The sequence below is a fragment of the Pleurodeles waltl genome, chromosome 1_2 (assembly GCF_031143425.1).
Source record: "Pleurodeles waltl isolate 20211129_DDA chromosome 1_2, aPleWal1.hap1.20221129, whole genome shotgun sequence".
Classification (NCBI taxonomy): Eukaryota; Metazoa; Chordata; class Amphibia; order Caudata; family Salamandridae; genus Pleurodeles; species Pleurodeles waltl.
In genome coordinates, this window is record NC_090437.1 from 268,152,945 (window position 1) to 268,173,651 (window position 20,707).

At 46.9% G+C, this 20,707-nt stretch overlaps 1 protein-coding gene across 2 annotated transcripts in view; it reads left to right on the plus strand.

Annotated features, from left to right (window-relative positions):
• SMARCAD1 (SNF2 related chromatin remodeling ATPase with DExD box 1) overlaps window positions 1-19,679 on the plus strand; it is a 690,140-nt gene extending 670,461 nt beyond the window's left edge. For both annotated transcript variants that reach the window (XM_069238045.1, XM_069238053.1), the window contains one exon: window positions 19,126-19,679. In XM_069238045.1, coding sequence (XP_069094146.1) covers window positions 19,126-19,187 — 62 coding nt within the window. In that variant the 3' untranslated portion in view covers window positions 19,188-19,679. The remainder of the gene's footprint in view (window positions 1-19,125) is intronic.
• Window positions 19,680-20,707: the final 1,028 nt, after the last annotated feature.

A 20,707-nucleotide genomic window follows, 5' to 3' on the forward strand; every position in this document is an offset into this window, starting at 1 on the left:
TTCCATCTCCGCATTCTGGAATGATCCCTCATCCCATCTAAAAGTAGACATCTACACACTGGTTCCTTTGGTTTTGTGTGCCACCTTCAAGAGCATCGACAAAGCCAAGAAAGAACCTGCCTTTAGCTCACAGGTGTGATGCCTATATGCGGCACTGCTGTCAGTTCAGGAGAGAGCAGTGTCACTGTGGAGCCGCACAGTGCCCAGGGATACTGCTGTGTAAACTTGCTGTATCCAGTCTGGTGCATGGCGATATTCTTAAGGTGAGGAATATGCAATTAGAGTGTTCACCAAAAAGAGTGTTATTGAAGGTAAGCATCTTCTCCTTCTAGACACTACCATTTTATGAGTCTTTATCTGTGTCTTATGATCTTTACCCGTTCACTGTGTGACAGTGAATATTGATCCCTGTATGCCACAAAACACTTGATGATGGTGCGCTTTCTTCTCTGCCAACTCATTACCCATGACTATCTCAGGGATTTATTGGTCCAGCTGTTTCCAACTACTCATTCTAGAGTACCTAAAGCATCTTAAACCTCTAGCCATTTTTGTACCTTCACTCTGCCAATGGCTTCTTGCGTTCCTTTCATCAGCTTGCAGAAAGCTAAAGTTACAAATCAGTTGAGTTTCCCAGAATATGATAATTTATTTATTTTTTAGCACTTAGACAATATGACTCAAAGTTGTCACTAATGAAAATGTCTGGAAAGAGTTCAGTCTCTTAGAAGGCATTTCACATTAGTGTTTTTCCTTTTTTTTTAGGTGTAGTCTGATGTTCCTCCTCTAAACCAGGGACCACATGACCCAGCTGAAAAAAATAACTGGCGCAAATCGCTGAGTAGCCTACAACACTTCCTGTTTCACTTGGCAACTTTGTACATACATACATACATCACATGAGCCTGATTGGTTCAGGCTATCTGATAAAGGAATTTAGTTGCAGATTCCTTACCTTAGAATTTCCCCAGACGTCAGCCTGGACCTGGATATTTTTCTTGAGCAGTACCCCTGCGCACCGTTAAGTGGCTTCGATTGACTCCACATCCGTCTTCGTTCGCGCCAGTAATGATGTCGCAGGTCCTATATCGGTGCCACCCCAGCACGTTGATGTCAGTTCTATTTCTTTCCAAGCCAGACAGTGCTGAGCTGAAGCAAGAGCTACCCCTGAGTCATTTTTTGACTGGTCTTTTTTATACTTTTGTCAAAACTTTTTTGAGTATTTACACTCCAGGTGCATCGCGGGATGTCATCTCGCAAGCCTGGTTTCAAGATCCGTGGATCCTGTCATCGGGTGACGTCCGTGACAGATCCGCATCTCGTGTGCCTTCGATGTTTTGAGTCGGACCACAACTTGAAGTCATGCTCTGAGTGCTGGGCCATGAATCCAAAACTTTAGAGGGAACGGTCCCTAAAGCTCATGGCGGCATGACGCACTGCTTGGCATAAGTCCCGATCTTTGTCACCCCACTCCAAGTCCTCAGGACGATCGGGTAAGTCAAGGCATAAGAAGTCATCTGAGAAAGCAAAGCATTCTTTGACTTCACCTTGTCCATCGGCGGGTGAGACAAGGAAGCAGGAGTGTCATCGATGTAGGCCCCCCCTGTGGACCCTGTATCTGGGCCAACTCCGCGCCTCTCCAACTATCCGGGAGCCGGCGCGACCCCTGCCTAACTCATTGAGTTTTATGAGGCCATGTGCCTCAGTTTTGAGCAGTCTGACTCCACAGGTGCGCCTTGGGCCCTGCAGAGTCAGAAGGGGGTCCTTAAAGTTCCTTGACAGTGGTTTCAGTCTCCGCTCCGAGGGGCACCCATGGATCCCTTGCTGGATGTGAATTGATGCCGATTGTATTACCTCAACATTTCCCAGCCCGACGCTCCCAAGGCTCGCAGGAGGTGCCACCACCATCCTCATTGCCGACTCCAACACTGAGCCAGATGGGCATCGTACAATGCTGAATCTGGTGCTGACAGAGGCCTTGCCCTCTGTCTTATCCTGGGCCCTATTACTATGGGCTAGGTCAGACTGAGAAAGGAGAGGGATTGCTGGACCCTTTAGAATACTAGCTCTAAGATCCCATGGCCTGGGGTATGGACCTGGGTAAAGCCAGATACTGGCATGCTGTCTCCCCCTACCGTGGCTATGAAGAAGGGAGCTTCATATTCTGTTGTGGTGCTGAGAGCTGCATAGGTCCTAGACCTTGAGCTACTGACAGAGGTTTTCAGCCTGGGGCTTCATCCTCTGAATCCTTGCTTCCTTTTAATGAAGCCCTTATGGATGTCCTACTGGGTACCTGGTCCAAACCCAGCACAGGGGCTCCTGTGAATAGGACAGTTGCCCGCTGTCATTACCTGGCACTGGGAGACCTAGGTTTCCTGGTGTTGCCCAATCCCCTGAGAGCTTGGTTATCCAAGCCTCCACCTCCCAGGGCACCCTCCCTTCTGCCCCCCCTGAATAGGGAATCCAAGAGGCTCGACACATTTGGGAAGAAAATATTTTCATCCACCAGCCTGGCATTGCGGTCTGTGAACACTGTGTGCCTTTTTGGCCATTATTCCCGCAAGCTGTGGGCTACGGTTGCACAAGTGCTGCCCCAGGTCCCGGAGGAGGCTTGGGCTGTGCTTTACCAAGCATTTGCTGATGAAAGAGATGCAGCAAAGTTCAGGATCCGTTGTGGACTGGACAGGACCGACTCACTAGGCAATGCGTTTGCATCAACAGTGGCCTGTAGGAGCCACACTTGGTTGAGGGTGTCTGAGCCAATCTTATGGACATGCCCTTTTTATGCCACCTGTCTCTTCGGAGAGAAACCAGACTCCATGCTCAAGTGCTTCAAGGATTCTCATTCTGCTTCTAAGTTCTTGGTCCTCGTGATGGTCCCTTCTCCCCACTCAGTGTGCTTCGTAGCTATGAAAGGGACGCCCAGCTGCATCTGTTCCTCTCCAGCCACTGTGTTGTACATGCTGCTCTGCCTTTGCGTGGCCGAGTATGAGGGATCCACCATCCTTGTGGATCAGGGACCCAGCGGTCTGGCCAGTCCGCTGCACCCCCCTCAGCATCTGCCTGCAAACCTTCCTAGTCTACCGATTCCCCACCAGGGACCAGTCACAGGCAGGATCCACCATCACCTGCTCTACTGACAGTTCATCAGGTCAGACAGGTGTGTTGTGCAGATAGTCCAAAGGAGCTACTCCCCCCTCCCTTCGAAACTATCCCTCCATCCATGACGCCATCCTATGATCAGATGATGGAGGATCACTTGGCACTTCTCCGAGAGGAAGTTATGGCTCTCTGCGCCAAGAGAGCCATAGACAGGGTCCCTGTGCCAGAAGTAGGTTGTGACTGTTATTCCTGCTATTTCATGGTGCCCGAAAAGGACAAGGGCCTTCGCCCTGACCTAGACCTTCATTCCTTAATCTGTTTCTCAAGAAGAAGTTCACAATGCTCACTCTGGCTCAGGTTCTTTCTGCCCAGGAGACTGGATGGTAGCATTGGACTTGCAGGACCTGTGTTTCCATATCCCCGTCCTACCTACACATAGACGTTACTTGCTTTTCATGGTAGGCCACAAGCACTTTCAGTTCACCATGCTTTTTCTTGGCCTTACTAGTGCCCCTCGAGTGTTCACAAAGGTGTTGTCAGTGGTTGCAGCTCATTGGCGAAGATTAGGAGTTTGTCTTCCCCTATATCGACGAATGGATGTTGAAGGCGGGCTAACTCCAGGCTGTTGTCTTATGAACATGCCAAAGTCACACCTGACTCCCTCTCAGATGCTACCTTTCTACTGAGCTGTTCTTGACACAGTGCAGTTTCTGGCTTATCCTCCCGAGCGGTGTGGCCAGGATATTCAGGCTATGATACCAATGTTTCTGCCTCTATCCTGGATTTTGATGAGAATGACTTTGAGGCTGCTGGGCCTCAATACCTCCTGCTGGTGACGCATGGCAAATGCAGATGTGGGCTCTGCAATGGGACTTGAAGTTCCAGTGAGGCGCAGCATCAGGGGAATCTCTTTGGTGATATCCAGATCTCGGAGGAAATTGTGCAAGATCTGCAGTGGTGGCTAATGAACCATGATTGGGTCAGAGGCAGATCACTTTCCCTTCACCAACCAGATCTAACAGTAGTGACAGGTGCGTCTCTCCTGGGATGGGGTGGGCACCTAGAAGAGGTGGAGATCAAAGCCATCTGGTCTTTGGCGGAGTCCGGACTCTACATCAACTTGTTAGAGCTCTGGGTGATCAGACTAGCATTGAAAACATACTTACCCACTCTCAGAGGTAAGGTAGTGTAAGGTAGTTGATGGACAACACCACTGCCTTGTGGCCCTTCTGTCGAGAGGCTCTACGCCTCTGGACTTGTCTAGAACAACAGGGCAAATCCCTGGTGGTTCAACATCTGGCAGGCCTTCTGCACGTCAGAGTGGACAAACTCAGCCGACAGTGCTTAGTCAACCATGAATGGCGTCTCCATCTAGAGGTGGCCCAAGAAGGTCTCTTTCAGCAGAGGGGAGATCCTTGTTTAGATCTGTTCGCCTGCGCAGAGAACCCACAATGTCAGCAGTATTGAGTGTTGGAGTTTCCAAGTCGTCACTTGCTCAGTGATCCCTTTCATCTGGAGTGGAACTGAGGTCTCCTGTATGCCTTTCTGCCCAATCCACTCCTGCCCAGAGTTCTCAAGAAAATCAAGAACGAGTGGGCCCAAGTAATCCTTGTGGCTTCGGACTGGGCATGAGGTGTCTGGTATCTCGAGCTTCTGCGCATGACTATTAATCCAACGATCAGACTACCCCTTTGGGAGGATCCTCTGTCACAGCAGCAGGAAAGGGCTTCAATCACTTACAGTAACCTTCTTTAAGTCTCCAGTTGTAAATAGGTTTGTTAACAGCCTTACTCATGTTTGCTCCATCTCCATTCATTATGCCGCAATGGGATTTAAATTTTGTTTTGACATTTCTGATGTGTTCTCCTTTCAAGCCTCTCCACAGTTCTCCTCTCAGGCTTCTCACTTTGAAAACCACTTTTCTTGTGGCTATCACATCTGCCCGCATGGTGAGTTACCTGCAGAAATATTTCATCTAAGCCACTATACCTTTCCATTTATCCTGAAAAAGTGGTGCTTCCAAAAGTGATGCTGCCAAAAGTGGTCATGCCTTTTCATGTAGGATAATCCATCACCTTGCCTACTTTTTATGTACCCCTGCATACTTGTAAGGCAGAGGAGAGATTCCACCGCCTTGATCCAAAAAGAGCGTTGGCGTTCTACCAAGGAGTTCTGGGTGGATGATCAACTCCTTGTTGGTTATGTGGGTGCGAAGAAAGGTTGGATAGTGCACAAAAGAACCATCTCCAGATGTGTTGTACTCTGCATTAAAATGTGTTATGCACTGGCTAAGAAGCAACCCCCTGAGGGTTTGCATGCTCATTCTACCAGATCCAAAGCTGTGATCACTGCGTTAGCACGCGGAGTTCCATTCCTGGACATCCGTCAGGCATCAACTTGCCCATTCAGTCCTGCAGGACTTTCTAGTGTGAACTTAATTTGCAGACCCACCTCCAGGAATGATATTGCTTGGTTATCTATTCTAAGGTAAGTAATTTGCAATTAGATGTCCCTATCAGATGGAGTAACGCCTTATCTGGTAGAGAAAGAACTCTAGTTGCATATTCCTTATCGACCCACCCATCCTCCCTGCTCTGCGAATTGATTTCTAGGGACAGGGACTCCCTTTCAGGCCCCTAGTTTTGATGTATTCTTCATGGCTCTGCGCTTCTTGCGTTGAAAGTCCTGAAAAGAAACTCACGTCAGGGTAGCGCCTATGTAGGACCCGCAGCATCATATTCTGGCTCAGACGATGCCACAGAGCGGATTAACGCTACCTAATTGCTCGAGAAAAGTCTCCAGATCCAGACTGACGCCTGGGAAAATTCTAAGGTAAGGAATCTGCAACTACATATTGTCTCTACCAGACAAGGCGTTACCGAAGGTAAGTAACTTCAGGATCAAGTGTTTAAACCTGCTGAAGCCACATTTCAGATGCAGAGTACCTCGGCACTCTGGATTATCAGACTATCCTTTCTAACGCTCTGGTAGGGCGTTAATACAAGCACAGCTTCAGGAGGCAGATTCACGTAATATACTCTGCAGTATAGAAGACTGAGCTCTTTTCTAATAGGGCTTGCATTTAAAATGGAGCAGTTGGTAACGGCTGGGGCTTTTCTGCTTTTAACTTGATGGGGTAGGTGGAGAAGTTGGGGGGCTCAAGCCATTGGATAGCCTCCTTTCAAATCCCGTCCTACGACCTTCTGTGCTCACCGTCGTTCTCTGAGCATAGAGCAAAAGATGTAGGAATCTGGGTCTGGGAAAGGTATCAAAGTCCATACCTACCTCTATGACTTGCTAATACATTCAACCTCAGTAGCCTAAGTTCAGGAATATACAGCCGTTGTTTGCCAAATGTTGGTAGAGCAATGAGTTTCTAATCAACCTCAGGAAGTTGCATCTTGTTCCTTGATCATAGGAGCCAAATCCAGACTCACCTGAGATATGTGTGCCTTCCTCAGCTGAGAGCTACCAGGTTGCATCTGCTTTTGCTCAATCGTGGGCATCAGATGGTAGCCCCTGCAAGAAAATGGCTCTGCATTCAAGGTCACATGATAAGTCCAGCATGGGGGAGGGAGTTGTCTGAACACCTTTGGCAAAAATTATCAAGGGGTCTACAACATCTATTCTTGTATGTCCGTTAGGCATTGTTATCTCTTCGATATCATGGGCTATGCTCCACCTTTGCTAGCCGGTGTGAGCCCTCTTTAATGATAGGAATACTTCATCCCGAGACCTGGACTACCAGATTCCTCTTCCAGATATGCTTTGGGAGGACTTAGGTGTCAATGCTTTCTTCAAATGTCAACTGGGGGTTCCCTCTCATTTTCTCCTCTTCAACTAATTTTACCCACGGATGCAAGAAAGATTGGTAGAGAAGCCACTCTGGGTCATCGAACAGTTGACAGAAAATGGCTTCTAGATGAAAGATCCCATTCTGTCAGCTGGAAGAAGATTAAGATAGTGTATTAGACATTGCTACAGTTCTCTCACCTTCTTCAGAATTTGTTATTTCTTACAATGAAAGACCCTATGAAAACCAAGTCTTGCCACAACAAAGAATCAGGTAGGAGTTTTCTTTCCTTCGCAGTCCTAGCAAGCATAGCTGATAATCAGTCGGGCAGAAATTCAAGTGGTCTTCTATTTCAGCAGTATATCGAGGAGAAGGAAAATATAGTGGCAAATAGGCCATACATTAATCGAGCAGAAGTGTCAAAGATTTGGAACCCATTTGGTAGATCATTTTGCCAGTTCAAAAACACTCTTCTAAAAATATTTCTGTCCAGGTTCCCAGAGGAAGGGTTCTGTGAAATAGATGCTCCAACATGTCCAGGGCCCCCTCCTTTCCTTTATGCATTTCCTTCATTCCCCTTAATAGCCAAGCTTTCTGACTCTTCTTTGGTAAAGAAATACCAACCTTGTTCTGTTGGCTTCCTTCAGCAGAGAATGAGTTGGTTTGCATTAATCAGGATAATGTTGAGAGTGCCAGAACTGGGGTTTCCGGTAGAGCCATTTACCTTGCTGGGCCCTCTTTCTCTAAGGACATGTTAGAGGATGCGTCTGGTGGCCTGGCTGTTGAGATGATGGGTCTAAAAGGATTAGAACTTTATTTTCCTGTTGCTTTAACACCTTTAAGAATGTGATAGAGACTTCTAATTGCAGATTCCTTACCTTAGAATTTTCCCCCTGGTGTCAGACTGGATCCGGAGAATTTTCTCCAAGCAATACCCTTGGGCGTCAGTAGGTGGCGTTGGTTGACTCCGCGGGCGCGTTGGCATCGTAGTTGCCGTGATGACATTGGGAGTAGTACTTAGACGCCGCCTCAGAGTAGTGATGTCAGTTCTTTTCTTTCCGCACCACGCCGTGATCCGGAGTGAGCTTCTCTGGTCTCTTTTTGACGACTTCAACACTTTTGTTGAGTTTTTGGTGAGTTTTTTGGTGCGCCGAGGATGTCCCCGAAGACCGGTTTCAAGCCTTGCGAGGCCTGTCACTGCAAGATGTCGGTGACTGACCCGCATCAGGTCTGTTTGTGGTGCTTGGAGCACGACCACGACCCAAAGTCGTGCTCAGAGTGCCAGGCCATGCACCTGAAGGCCTTGAGGGAGCGGTCCCTCAAGCTCATGACTCCACGTAGGTCCGGGTCATGCTCTAGAGGAAGGTCTTGAGACCGTTCACAGAGCCACCACCATTCTTCTTCCTCCAAGTCTTTGGGCACAGGTAAGAAGTCGTCGAGCCGGTCCCGTCGCACTTCGCTGATGTGACGTGGGAAGAGCATCGATGCTCGAGGGCTCAGTCTTTGGAGCCTGCTTCTGGGTCCGCTCCATGCTTGCCCGAATTTTCGGGAGCTGGAGCAACCCCCGCCCAATTAAAGGAGTTCTACGGACCGACCCCGACACGGTGCCTTCAGGCCCATGGGGGTTCAGACAAGGGGCCTTCAGGTTCTGCACCAACGGCTTCGGCTCCGGCCACCGAGGTCCACTCTGGATCCGCACTGACACCAGTCGTACCACTGAGACCTTCCCTGGCGCTGGTGTGATTGTAGACACTCCAGATGTCGATAGTGCCCACCATCGATGTCGACCTGATCCTTTTCCCTGACGACTCGTAGTAAGATCGGTGTCGGCCGCCTCTGTCTTCGATGGGGCCTACTCACCCCATGTCGGATTTGGACCCTTTTCCTCATGGGTACGAATTCGGGGAAGGATTAGAGGGGTCCCTGGACCCTTACGAATACCAGGATGACCCATCTTTGGACTGGGCACAGGAATTGGGCATGCTGTCTTCTCCTACCGTGGCTACTGCAGAGGGAGCGACTTATGCTATGGTGGTCAGTAGGGTGGTTCAGGTCCTTGTCCTTGAGCTACCTACTGTAGAGGTCAGGTCCAATCTCCTGACGGAGGTGCTTCAGCCAGGGGCTTCCACATCTGGGCCCCTTTTGCCATTCAGTGAAGCCCTCACCGATGTCCTTTTGTGTACTTGGTCCAAACCCAGCACAGGGGCTCCTTTGAAAAGGACTATCGCACACTGCCATCGGCCAGCCCTGAACGACTCTAAATTCCTGTCCCAATACCCCACGCCTGAGAGTCTTGTCATCCAGGCTTCCTCTTTCTCGGGCGCATTCCCTTCCGCACCCCCGGATTGGGAATCAAAAAGGCTTAAACAATTTGGGAAGATGTTTTCTTCCTCCAGTCTTGCACTGTGGTCCATGAACACCACATGCCTTTTGGGCCGCTATACCCACTCTCTGTGGCATATGGTTGCGCAAGTTCTGCCGCAGATACCTGAGGAGGCCAGTGCTATTGTCTCTCAAGCTGTCAACGATGGGAGAGATGTGGTGAAGTTCACAATAAGATGTGGGCTGGACATGACGGACTCTCTGGGCAGATCGGTTGCTACGACGGAGGCCTTGAGACACCACGCCTGGTTGCATAATTCTGTTTTTTCGGGGGATGTCCAACAGTCTCTCATGTACGTGCCCTTTGATGGCTTCATCTCTTTGGGGACAAGGCGGACTCGGCCTTGGAGAGATTCAAGGACTCCCGGGCTACTGCTTGGTCCCTTGGCCTTTCCGCTGCCCCTAGCCCCCAACAGTCTGCCTTTCCTGGCCACGGACGGGGCTCACTGTTGTGTCCCCTACCCAGCCACTGTGCCACCCATGCTGTTCAGCCGCTGCATGACCGGGGACGCAGAATCCCACGTGGACGTGAGACTGGGAACCTGAGGTCTGCCCAGTCCACCTCTGCCCCGCTGCAGCCTCCAAACCCTCTCACCCCATCCCTCACTCCAGTCCAGTTGGCTGCAGGATTCGCCATCACCTGCCCCACTGGGAATGCATCAGTACGGACAGGTGGATTTTGCAAATAGTTTGAAAGGGCTATTCCCTCCCTTTCAAATCTGCCCCAACAGCCATGCCTCCATCAATCAGCCAACTCCCAGAGGATCATCTGGCACTTCTCCGCCTAGAAGTCGTGGCTCTCTTGGCCAAGGGAGCTATAGAGAAGGTCCCTGTGCCAGAAGTAGGTAGTGGTTGGTATTCCCGCTACTTTTTGGTGCTGAAAAAGGACAATGGTTTACATCTTATCCTTGACCTTTGGGACCTCAACTACTTCCTCAAGAAGGAGAAATTCAAAATGCTCACCATGGCTCAGGTCATGTCTGCCATAGACCCAGGAGACTGGATGGCAGCATTGGACTTGCAGGACGCTTATTTCCACATTCCCATCCTTCCTGTAGGTCACGAGCACCATCAGTTTACTGTGCTCCCCTTTGGCCTTACCAGCGCCCCTCGGGTGTTCACAAAAGTGATAGCAGTGGTTGCAGCTCATCTGCGCAGGTTAGGGGTCTCAGTCTTTCCCTACCTCGATGACTGGCTGTTGAAGGTGGACTCGCCCCAGAATGTTGTCTCATGCACACACTTGGGTTCACTATCAACGTGCCGAAGTCACACCTGACTCCCTCTCAGTCGCTCCCTTTCATCAGAGCTCTTCTGGACACAGTGCAGTTTCGGGCTTAACCTCCCGAAAAGCAAATCTAAGATATTCAGGCTATGATTCCAAGCTTTCAGCCTCTGTCTTGGGTTTCAGTGAGACTGACTCTGAGGCTGCTGGGCCTCATGACCTCCTGCATCCTGCTAGTAACACATGCCAGATGGCATATGCAGGCTCTGCAGTGGAACTTGAAGTTCCAGTGGGTACAGTATTAGGAGAATCTCTCCGACATGGTCCAGATCTCGGAGGGGACTGCAAAAGACCTGATGTGGTGGGCGTCGAATCCGCATTGGGCCCACTGCAGATCCCTCTCCCTTCCCCAGCCAGATCTTTCCATAGTGACAGATGTGTCACTTGTGGGATGGGGCGGCCACATGGGAGAGGCGGAGATCAGTGGCCTCTGGTATCCGGCGGAGTCAGGGCTCCATATCCCTCTGGAGCTCCGGCTTGTGTTGAAAGCATTTCTTCCCTCTCTCAAAGGGAAAGTAGTGCAGGTGTTCACGGACAATATTACCTCCAGGTGGTAGTGCAACAAACAGGGCGGAGTAGGGTCCTGGACCCTTTGTCAGGAGGCACTACGCCTCTGGACATGGCTGGAACACAGGGCGGGTTCTCTCAGCACCAGAGCGGACTAAATCAGCCATCGATGCACAGCCGATCACGAATGGCGTCTCCATCTGGAGGTGGCGCAAGATCTCTTTCAGCAGTGGGGAGAGCCTTGGTTAGATCTGTTCGCCTCTGCAGAGAATGCACAGTGTCAGCTGTTTTGAATGTTGGAGTTTCCAAGGCGGCACTCTCTCTGAGGTGCTTTTTGTTTTGAGTGGAACTCCGGCCTCCTTTACGCCTTTCCACCATACCACTTCTGCCCAGAGTTCTCAAGAAGATCAGAAACGACCGATCCCAAGTCATCTTAGTGGCTCCAGACTGGGCAAAGAGTTTGGTATCCATAGCAATTGAGCATGGCCACCGATCCTCCACTCAGACTGCCTCTTCGGGCGGATCTTCCGTTGCAGCAACAGGAGACGGTTTTACACTCGAACCTGCCCAATCTTCACCTTCATGCATGGAGATTGAGCGGCAGCAGTTGGTGACTTTTGATCTTCCACCCAAAGTCTGCGAAGTTATCTTGCCAGCCAGGCAACCCTCCACCAAAACAGTATACGCCTGTCGGCAGAAGTTTGTGACAGTGTACCCACAAATCTGTTGATCCCCTCCCCTGTGTCTAAGGTTCTTTTGTTCATTCTTTCTTTGGCCCAGCAGGGCTCTGCTTTGGGCACCCTTAAAGGGTATTAGTCTGCAATTTCGACCTTTCCCGTCAGCCCTCACTCTCTAAATCTCCTTTTGTCAATAGATTCCTTAAAGGTCGTACCCATTTATTTCCTCTCACTCCATTTATCATGCCTCAGTGGGACCTCAGTCTTGTCCTTACTTAATGTGTACTCCCTTTGAGCTGATGCACAATTGCCCTTTAAGGCTCCTCACTTTCAAGACTGTCTTTCTTGTTGCCATCACTTCTGCTTACAGAGTGAGTTAGCTTCAGACCCTTTCTTCCAAGCCTCCATTCTTATCTGTGCACACTAACAAAGTGGTGTTGCGCACTAAGGCTTCCTTCCTTCCCAAAGTTGTTATGCCTTTTCATGTAGGCCGGCCCATCACCTTGCCTACTTTTTAAGCACCCCTACATCCTTCTCATGAGGAGGAGAGACTCCACCATCTGGAACCAAAAAGAGCATTGACGTTCTATCAAAATCGTACTAAAGATTTATGGGTGGACAATCAACTATTTCTCGGGTATGTGGGTGCAAAGAAAGGTAAGGCGGTGTAAAAACGTACCACATCTCGATGGGTACTTGTAGGAAGCTGGCTTTTTATATACTATATCAAAATGAGATCTAATGTGCACAGAGTCTAGGAGTTCCCCAAGAGACTTGACAGAGCAGTAATAGATAATACTAATGCTCTATGTGTGGTAGTGTGGTCGTGCAGTTAAGCTTATCAGAGGGTAGTGTTGTTGTACACACAAGTGAGAACACACACTCAATGACTTAACTCCAGGCCAATAGGTTTTTATATAGAAAAATATTCATTTGTTAATTTATTTTAAGAACCACAAGATTCAAATTGCAGGTAGGTACATTAAATGTAAGGTACTTTGCATAGTAATACTTAGAACTTTGAACCAAAACAGTAATGTACACAGTTTTTCATAAAATGGAAATAAGCTATTTTAAAAGTAGACATTGCAATTTTCAACAGTTCCTGGGGGAAGTAAGTAAAGTTTAGTTATTACGTTCAGTAAAGCACTTACAAGTTCAGTATCGGTGGCATAGGTATCCCACTGTTGTGGGTTCAAGTCAACCCCAAACACCCAGCACCAACAACACAGGGCCGGTCAGGTGCAGAGGTCGAAGAGGAGCCACAATAACATGGGCGCCTATGGAGACAGGGTGCTCTGGTTCTGGTCTGCTGGCAGGTAAGTACCCGCGTCCTCAGAGGGCAGACCAGGGGGGTTTATTAGAGCACTGGGGGGTGAGGGGGGGGCAAGTAGGCACACAACACACACCCTCAGCGGCACAGGGGCGGCTGGGTGCAGTGGGCAAACGGGGCGTTGGGTGTTCAATAGGTTTCAATGGAGGGACCCAGAGGTCACTTAGGGCCAGGGGGGGCCTCTCGGGTAAGCCACTGACTGGGCAAAGGTGAGAGCCGCCTGCTGGTCGTTGCTACACCGGTAGTCGGTTTCTCAAGGGCCTGGGGGCTGCGGGTGCACTGCTTCTCCAGGTGTCGGATATCTTCGTCCCGGGCAGTCGCGGTCAGGGGGGTCCTCAGGATTCCCTCTGCAGGTGTCATCGTGGGGGTGCAGAAAGGTCAGCCCCTGGTGGAAATGTCATTGGAGTTGCTTGGGGATCCTCTCTGGGTCGTTGGTTTCCCTGGACACGGGCCATGGCCGTCAGGTGCAGAGTGGTGGGGACTCACGCTTCTGGAGTGAGGTGAGAGTCCCTTTAAAGATAGTTACTTCTTTCTTGGTTGGACAGGTCCGCTGTCCACTGGAGTTCTTGATCCTTTTAAGTTGCAGGGCAGTCCTCTGAGACGGCAGAGGTCGCTGGGCCTGCAGGATGCGTAGCTGGGGTGCAGGTTCTCTAGCGTAGGAGACAGGCCGGTAGGGCTGGGGCCAAAGCAGTTGTCGTCTTCCTTCTTCTCTGCGTTTTTTTTATATTTTTTTTTAAGCTAAGTAGTCCTTTTTCTTGGTAGGTTGTCTGGAATCTGACTAGCTTGGTTCAGGGAGCCCTTAAATACAAGAGCTAGGGGCGTTTTTTAGGGTTAGAGGGCAGTAGCCAATAGCTTCTGTCCCTTAGAGTGGCTACACCCTGCTGGTGCTCACTCCCTTTGGGGAGGGGAGCACATTCCTATCCCTATTGGCCCTGATCCTCCAAAGCAAGATGGAGGGTTTCTCTAGGAGGGGGGCCACTTCAGCTCTGGACACCTTAGGGGTGGTCCTGGCTGAGGGGGTGACTCCTCCTTGTTTTTCTCATCCCTCTGGACTTGCCGCCAAAAGTGGGGGCTCTTCCAGGGGTCGGGTACACCCACTGGCAGGAGTGCCCTGGGGGCATTGTAACACCAGGCCTGAGCCTTTGATGTTTACCGCCAGATGTTACAGTTCCTGCAGGAGGAGGTGTGAAGCACCTCCACCCGGTGCAGGCTTTGTTTCTGGCCCTAGAGAGCACAAAGGCTCCCACCCTAGGCGGTCAGAAACTTGTCTCTCAGTGGCAGGCTGGCACAGACCAGTCAGTCCTGCACTGAAGGATTGGGTAAAATACAGGGGGCATCTCTAAGATGCCCTCTGTGTGCATTTTGTAATAAATCCAACACTGGCATCAGTGTGGATTTATTATTCTGAGAAGTTTGATACCAAATTTCCCAGTATTCAGTGTAGCCATTATAGAACTGTGGAGTATCCCAGACCATATACTTAATATGGCCACACTACATTACATTACTCTTAGACATTACAATGTCTAAGAATGGACTTAGACATTGTAGGGGCATAGTGCTCATGCAACTATGCCCTCACCTGTGGTATAGTGCTCCCTGCCTTAGGGCTTTAGGGCCTGCTAGAGGGGTGACTTACCTATGCTACAGGCTGTGTTTTGTGTGCATGGCACTCTGAGGGGGATGCCATGTCGACTTTGCCTTTTTCTCCCCACCAACACCCACAATCTGCAATGGCAGTGTGCAGGTGTTAGGTGGGTGGTCCCTTAGGGTGGCACAACACATGCTGCAGCCCTTCGGGACCTTCCCTGGTCACAGGGCCCTTGGTACCACTGGTACCTTTTACAAGGAACTTATCTATGTGTCCTTGGGGTGTGCCAATTTTGGAAACAATGGTACATTTTTAGTGAAAGAACACTGGTGCTGGGGCCTGGATAGCAGGGTCCCGGCACACTTCTTAGTCAAGTCAGCATCAATATCAGGCAAAAAGTGTGTGTGTGGGGGGGGGGGTGTAACTGCAACAATGAGCCATTTTCCTACAGTACTTCTTTCCATCACAATGTGCAACGCTTTAGCCAAGAAGCAACCCCCTGAGGACTTGTGCGCTCATTCCACCAGAGCCACTGCTGCTTCCACTGCATTAGCATGGGATTGCTTGGGTATCTATTGTAAGGTAAGGAATCTGCAAATAGAAGTCTCTATTAGATGTACAAGTTACTTACCTTCAGTAACTAAATATCTGATAGAGACATATTCTAGTTGCAGATTCCTCACCGACCCACCCACGCTTGCGAACTGATTTCTAGGGACATGATTCCCCCCTTTAGGTCCTTAGCTCGGGCGCTTTGGTGTGGAAAGTCGTTAAAAGAAATTGACGTAACAGCGCTGAGGCGGCGTCTATGTACTACTTCCGACGTCATCACAGTGACTACGACGCCCGCAGAGTCGCCCCACGCCACCTACCAACGCGCAAGGGTATTGCTCGAAGAAAAAAGCTCCGGATCCAGTACAACTCCTGGGGAAAATTTCAAGGTAAGAAATCTGCAACTAGAATATGTCTCTACCAGATATTTTGTTACCGAAGGTAAGTAACTTGTACGTCTAGGTGTTTTATACACTAGACACTTGTTCCACCATTGGACTTTCTTTTCTGCATGGTATGCTAAGAGATTGTTAGATCCGTCTATTTTTTAACCAAAATCGGTATAATTCCTGCAAGATATTGTCCAACAGAGGATGGCAGTCTCTGCCTTGACAGTACAATGGTCTACAGTTGAGGCCTGGGTAAGTCTTGCTAAAATAGAATCCTTGGGCAGCAGACTACTAAAGGAGTTTTTTTTCTGCTTCAGCCTTATATTAAATCAGTGGTTTACTCTTGAGGCCTTCGTTGCGTAAGGCATTACTGTCCCATTCTTTTTAATCCCTCTCTGATATAGACCTTAAAAATGTGGCACTTGTTTTTTTTTTCGTAGTAGTAGAGATAACATTGGCACACAGATTTGGGAGAAATAGGTTCTTTCTCAATTAGACAGCCATACTCAAGGATTTTTCAGAACAAATTAGTTCTGAGATTATGACCTAGGTTTCGTCACCAAGATCAGGTTATAACTACTTGTTCATTTTTTTTCCTCTCTCTACTCCGGAGGAAGAATTTTTGCATACTGCAGGATTTATCTGACAAATTTTCTGGAGTAGAGGCAATGCAAGAACTTCTTTTAAGAAATTGACTTTTTTCGGTTGTGGGCTTTAAGTTTCCTCTTCAACATTGAGGAGATGGATTAAGAGTAACATAATATCCATGTTGTTTGAGTCTCAAGGTTCTATTATACTGGGTTTAGTGCAGGTTAGGTCTACATGGGGAATGGTTGCCTCCTGGGTTGAAGCATGTGAAACCTCTATCCAGCGTACAAGTAAATAAGCTACATGGGCTGCTCCATCTAGTTTTGCTCTGTTATTGATTGGATGTATGCGACGTTTATTCATTAGAATTTAGATCGAGTATTAGCAGCAGCTGTTTGCTAGAGGAATAGTTTTCTCCTGTGTGCTTGTTGCAAATTTCTATTCATTTGAATCATTTATTGTATTATACAGGAGTTAATTTAGCTGGGCATCAAGTTGCTATGACTGCTGTGGTACACCCTCAAATAAGGAAGGACTGTTGTGTCGAGGAAGTAATGACTTAATTACTTATTGTAATCTTAATTACTCTGAATACCCTGTAGGTCCCTTCCTCCTCTCCCACCCTCAACTTCTAATCTTTAAAGCTTTAACATGGCAGGAAGTGTCATTTATTGATCAGGTAGGAGAAATTACATTATGGGGGTGGAAACCTGAGGGCAGAATCATTACTTCTGTGAGTTATTGTTTTAAACTGGGTCACATGGTGCCTGAATAGAAGGTGAAACACACTGAATAATTAAGTTCTGATAAGAGGAGACGATATCCCGAGTAATGAAGATAAATGATAACTGATCAAGTAATTTGTCTGAATGATGTATAATGCTTCTTTTGGAATGCATACAAAACTATTTAAAACTTTATATCTTGCATTCTATAAAGGAAGAAATCATTGTTGATACTTAGTGTAGAATAAAACCCAAAACGTCAGGAGGCCAAAAGTCAGACATGCATTTGATACAAAAATAGCAGCGAAGCCAAATCACAAGTTGATAGCTCAGTAAAAAAGAGCATCCACTTTAAATATAATTGGAGGAAATAATGCTAATTTCTAGTCAATTTAGACAGGTTTTATGCACTTCACTCCCCATGCAAGTCAATTGGAACATGAACATGTGATTGAAACTGTTACTTAAATTAAACTAACTTTTGAGTAGCAGGCAGGATCTTCCCATAGGAAGAATGCAAGGAGTCCTTGAGTTGCAGCCACAGATTTATAAACCTACTGCTGAATTCACTTCTTTGTGAAAATCACACTTCTGATTGCCAGTATTTAAAGCAGGACTATATGTTTTACTATGAGATGCAGAAAGTGTGCGTGCAACTACACAGCACTACATAAAATTTCTTCCGGGCCTAAGTGAACCATGAAACTTATAATGGAGCTTAGTGCTACAAAACACAGGTTTATACTAGAGGTGGTCAAAAAATTCCGCTCCGCCGGCAGAGTTCAGAGTTTCATTTACTCCTTGTTACGCTTGGAGCGTGGCGTTTTGGCAAAACTCCGCCAACCACTGCATGACAGAGTATTTTCTCGTGTGTGACTCCCCAACATTAAATTTGCAGGCGCAAGTGAGAATTTGCATTCCCCAGCGTAATTTTCAGGTGCTAAAATGCCTCCTGGGGAGATTTCTCAACTCGGGCAGTCGTGGCAGGTCACAACCATTCGCGTTGAAAAGGCTGCCACTAGAGTAGAAAATCTACTTGAGCAGCAGAAAGAAGCAGCACCCTCTAGCATGGTGCTGTTTGTGCTGATTTTACCGTACATTAGAAGCTCCTGGCGCTAAATATCAGTGCGAGCAGTGTGACGTGCCCAAATTCCGCCCGCTCGTGGAACTCCGCAGAATCTCATGGAGTTTTTACGGCACTCCGCGGAATTCTGCAGAGTGCCATTTCGCATGTTATGCCCACCCCTAGTTAAAACAAGAACAACATTAAAACACAATCAATTAGTATACCAGTGCAAATTAAGGTGTATATGTGTAAAGAAGTATTGGTATTAAGCCACAGAGTTTGAGGTTCTGCTTTCTCACTTGGCAAAGGCTGTACGACAGGGTGTACGGTGATACAGCATTTGTGCTTTCTTCGTTTGTAAGCCGCATTTGTCAATGCTTGGGTTTACATGTGTTGACACATTAAAGAAGGGCGTATGTGCTTTGCCAATGCTTCCTGATTATTTTTTTTGGAGGGGGTGTGGGTAAATTATTGTTACTCTGATATAGGTTGTGCTTTTGATACAGCCACTAGAAATGCAAGGTGCATGTCCTATTTAACTTGAACTGTTATCCCCTGCTTTTTGCAGATTTTGCTCACTACTGTCTTTTAATTAAGGTATTACTAGCTTGGTAGTTTTAAATGTTAGTGTTTCTCTCTCTTTGCATAGGACGGCATCAGACTACTGTCCTCGGCATGAAGTTTACTAAAGCTTATCAGAAATAAATAGTTGATAAGATTTTTAATAGTGAGCCTAGTCACTGCTAAACACAAGGGATGGATGAACAATTTTTTTGAAATACAGTTGTGTATTTACCAATTAGTAAGGGATATGTCCATGTAGTAGTTGTATGAATCTAAACAATGTAATTGTTTTTTTAAATTGCATTACGCAAGATCCACTGCTAACGATCATGATTATTTGCCCAAAACAAAAGAACCAAACTGTTTCATTTTAATGCGTGTGCATGCCTTGGAAGCAGATATTGCTATTTTGTTGACAGCTTTAAAAGTGTTGTCATTGTGTAAACCAAAAACACCTCATGTTTACTCAGATGCTCTTAGGTTTAGATTTTGCTGTGTGCTTTATATTGCTTACTGCAAAACTGAAATAAATTATTTTAGTTGTATAATAACCTTGTGTTCCTTTTTTCTACAGATGAGGAAGGTACCATCACACTTGACATGGCAACTTTACTAAAAGCTTCACTGGGGCTTTAACATAGCAACTACATTTGTATATATTTTGATTCAGAAGGGGAATGACATGAAATCATATCACAACAGAGAATTTACACACTCATCCAAGGGGATTTCGGAAAATTTATAAGTTTTTTTTTTTTTCTATAATAGACTGCTTCATACATAGTTAATGAGAACGTTTTCTGGCTATTCGGAAGAAAGAGATGAAATGGCTCAAAACAATACAACCTCTAATCCCGACATTTGCTAAATACGTTTTACAAAGCAGTTTTCGAAAGGGGAACATTGTTGTCATTGTAACAAATTTACTTGTGTTTTAGATATGTAAGTATTTTTGTACTGTAAGTATTTCTACCTCTATAAGACTATCTATTTCAATAGATGATGTGTTTAGATTGTTTTCATGTGCCTTATTTGACAATGCCTGTCTGTCAACGTGCTTGTTTTTTTTTTTATTTGTCTGCTTATCAAATAATAAAACTGATAATAAAAGTCAAATTGACCACTTGACCTTGGTATTTGCATTTTATGAAGTCTATGTTCTCTGATTCCTCCTCGTCGTATTGGAACATTTTAAATGTGGATGGATTGAAATAATGGTTTCCTGGACCATCACTATATGCTAAATAAATGTTTCCTTTGTCATGTAATACAGAATACAAAATAAAACAAAAGTTAGTTGCAAATCTTCCTTCAAAGTGAAATGGATACATTTACATTTAACAATTCCCTACATGGACCACTTCCCACAGGTTCACCACATTAAATCAAATAATGGGTCTGCAGGAATGCAGGCATACTTTATCCTCATATGTCCTTTGGTGTCTTTTATTGAATTTGGAAAAGCAATATAATAAGCTTCTATGGCTCCTGTATGCCATAATCTATGTCCCTGGTACATTGCATGCAGTCAAGGGCAAACATTAGGGTATCGTCTGTTTTCTTTTGAAGGCCTCACATCCTGTCTATTTCAAGGTGTTCTTCTTCAAGTAAGTTGAAATGTATTTCTGTTAAAAGCTGTCTCTGGATCCGTTGACTAGGAAAAGGGCTTTGCACTGCACAGATTTGGCTGTCTGAGAAACAGACTTTTAACAGCCATCCTGGATCAGTTAGATTGGGAGGTTTACTTCCTGTTGTGCTTGGCAAAGTCCATAAGAATAATGAGTCTTTATTGCCTAAACTTGCTGGCAATGACTACTTTTAGTTGCCCACTTTCACAATTATGGGCAGGTAAAACCCTTGAAAAGAGAACAGCCAGTTTTCTCCCCGCAGATGATCCAGTCCAGTTAAACACCCTTAGAGTGTTGTGGTACCATATAGGTATTCTAAACAAAAAGGCTCTAGATGTGGTGGCCATGGAGAAAAGGAGTATGGGATTTTACTCTCTACTTTTTGGTCACCAAGAAAGATGGCAGCGTGAGACCCTTCCAGGGCCACCTCCTTTTGAATCCATTCATTCGCCAGGAAAGATTTAAAAATGCAGTCTTTGAGTCAGATACTTTTGGCCATCAACTTGGAGGATTTGTTGGTGTTCATAA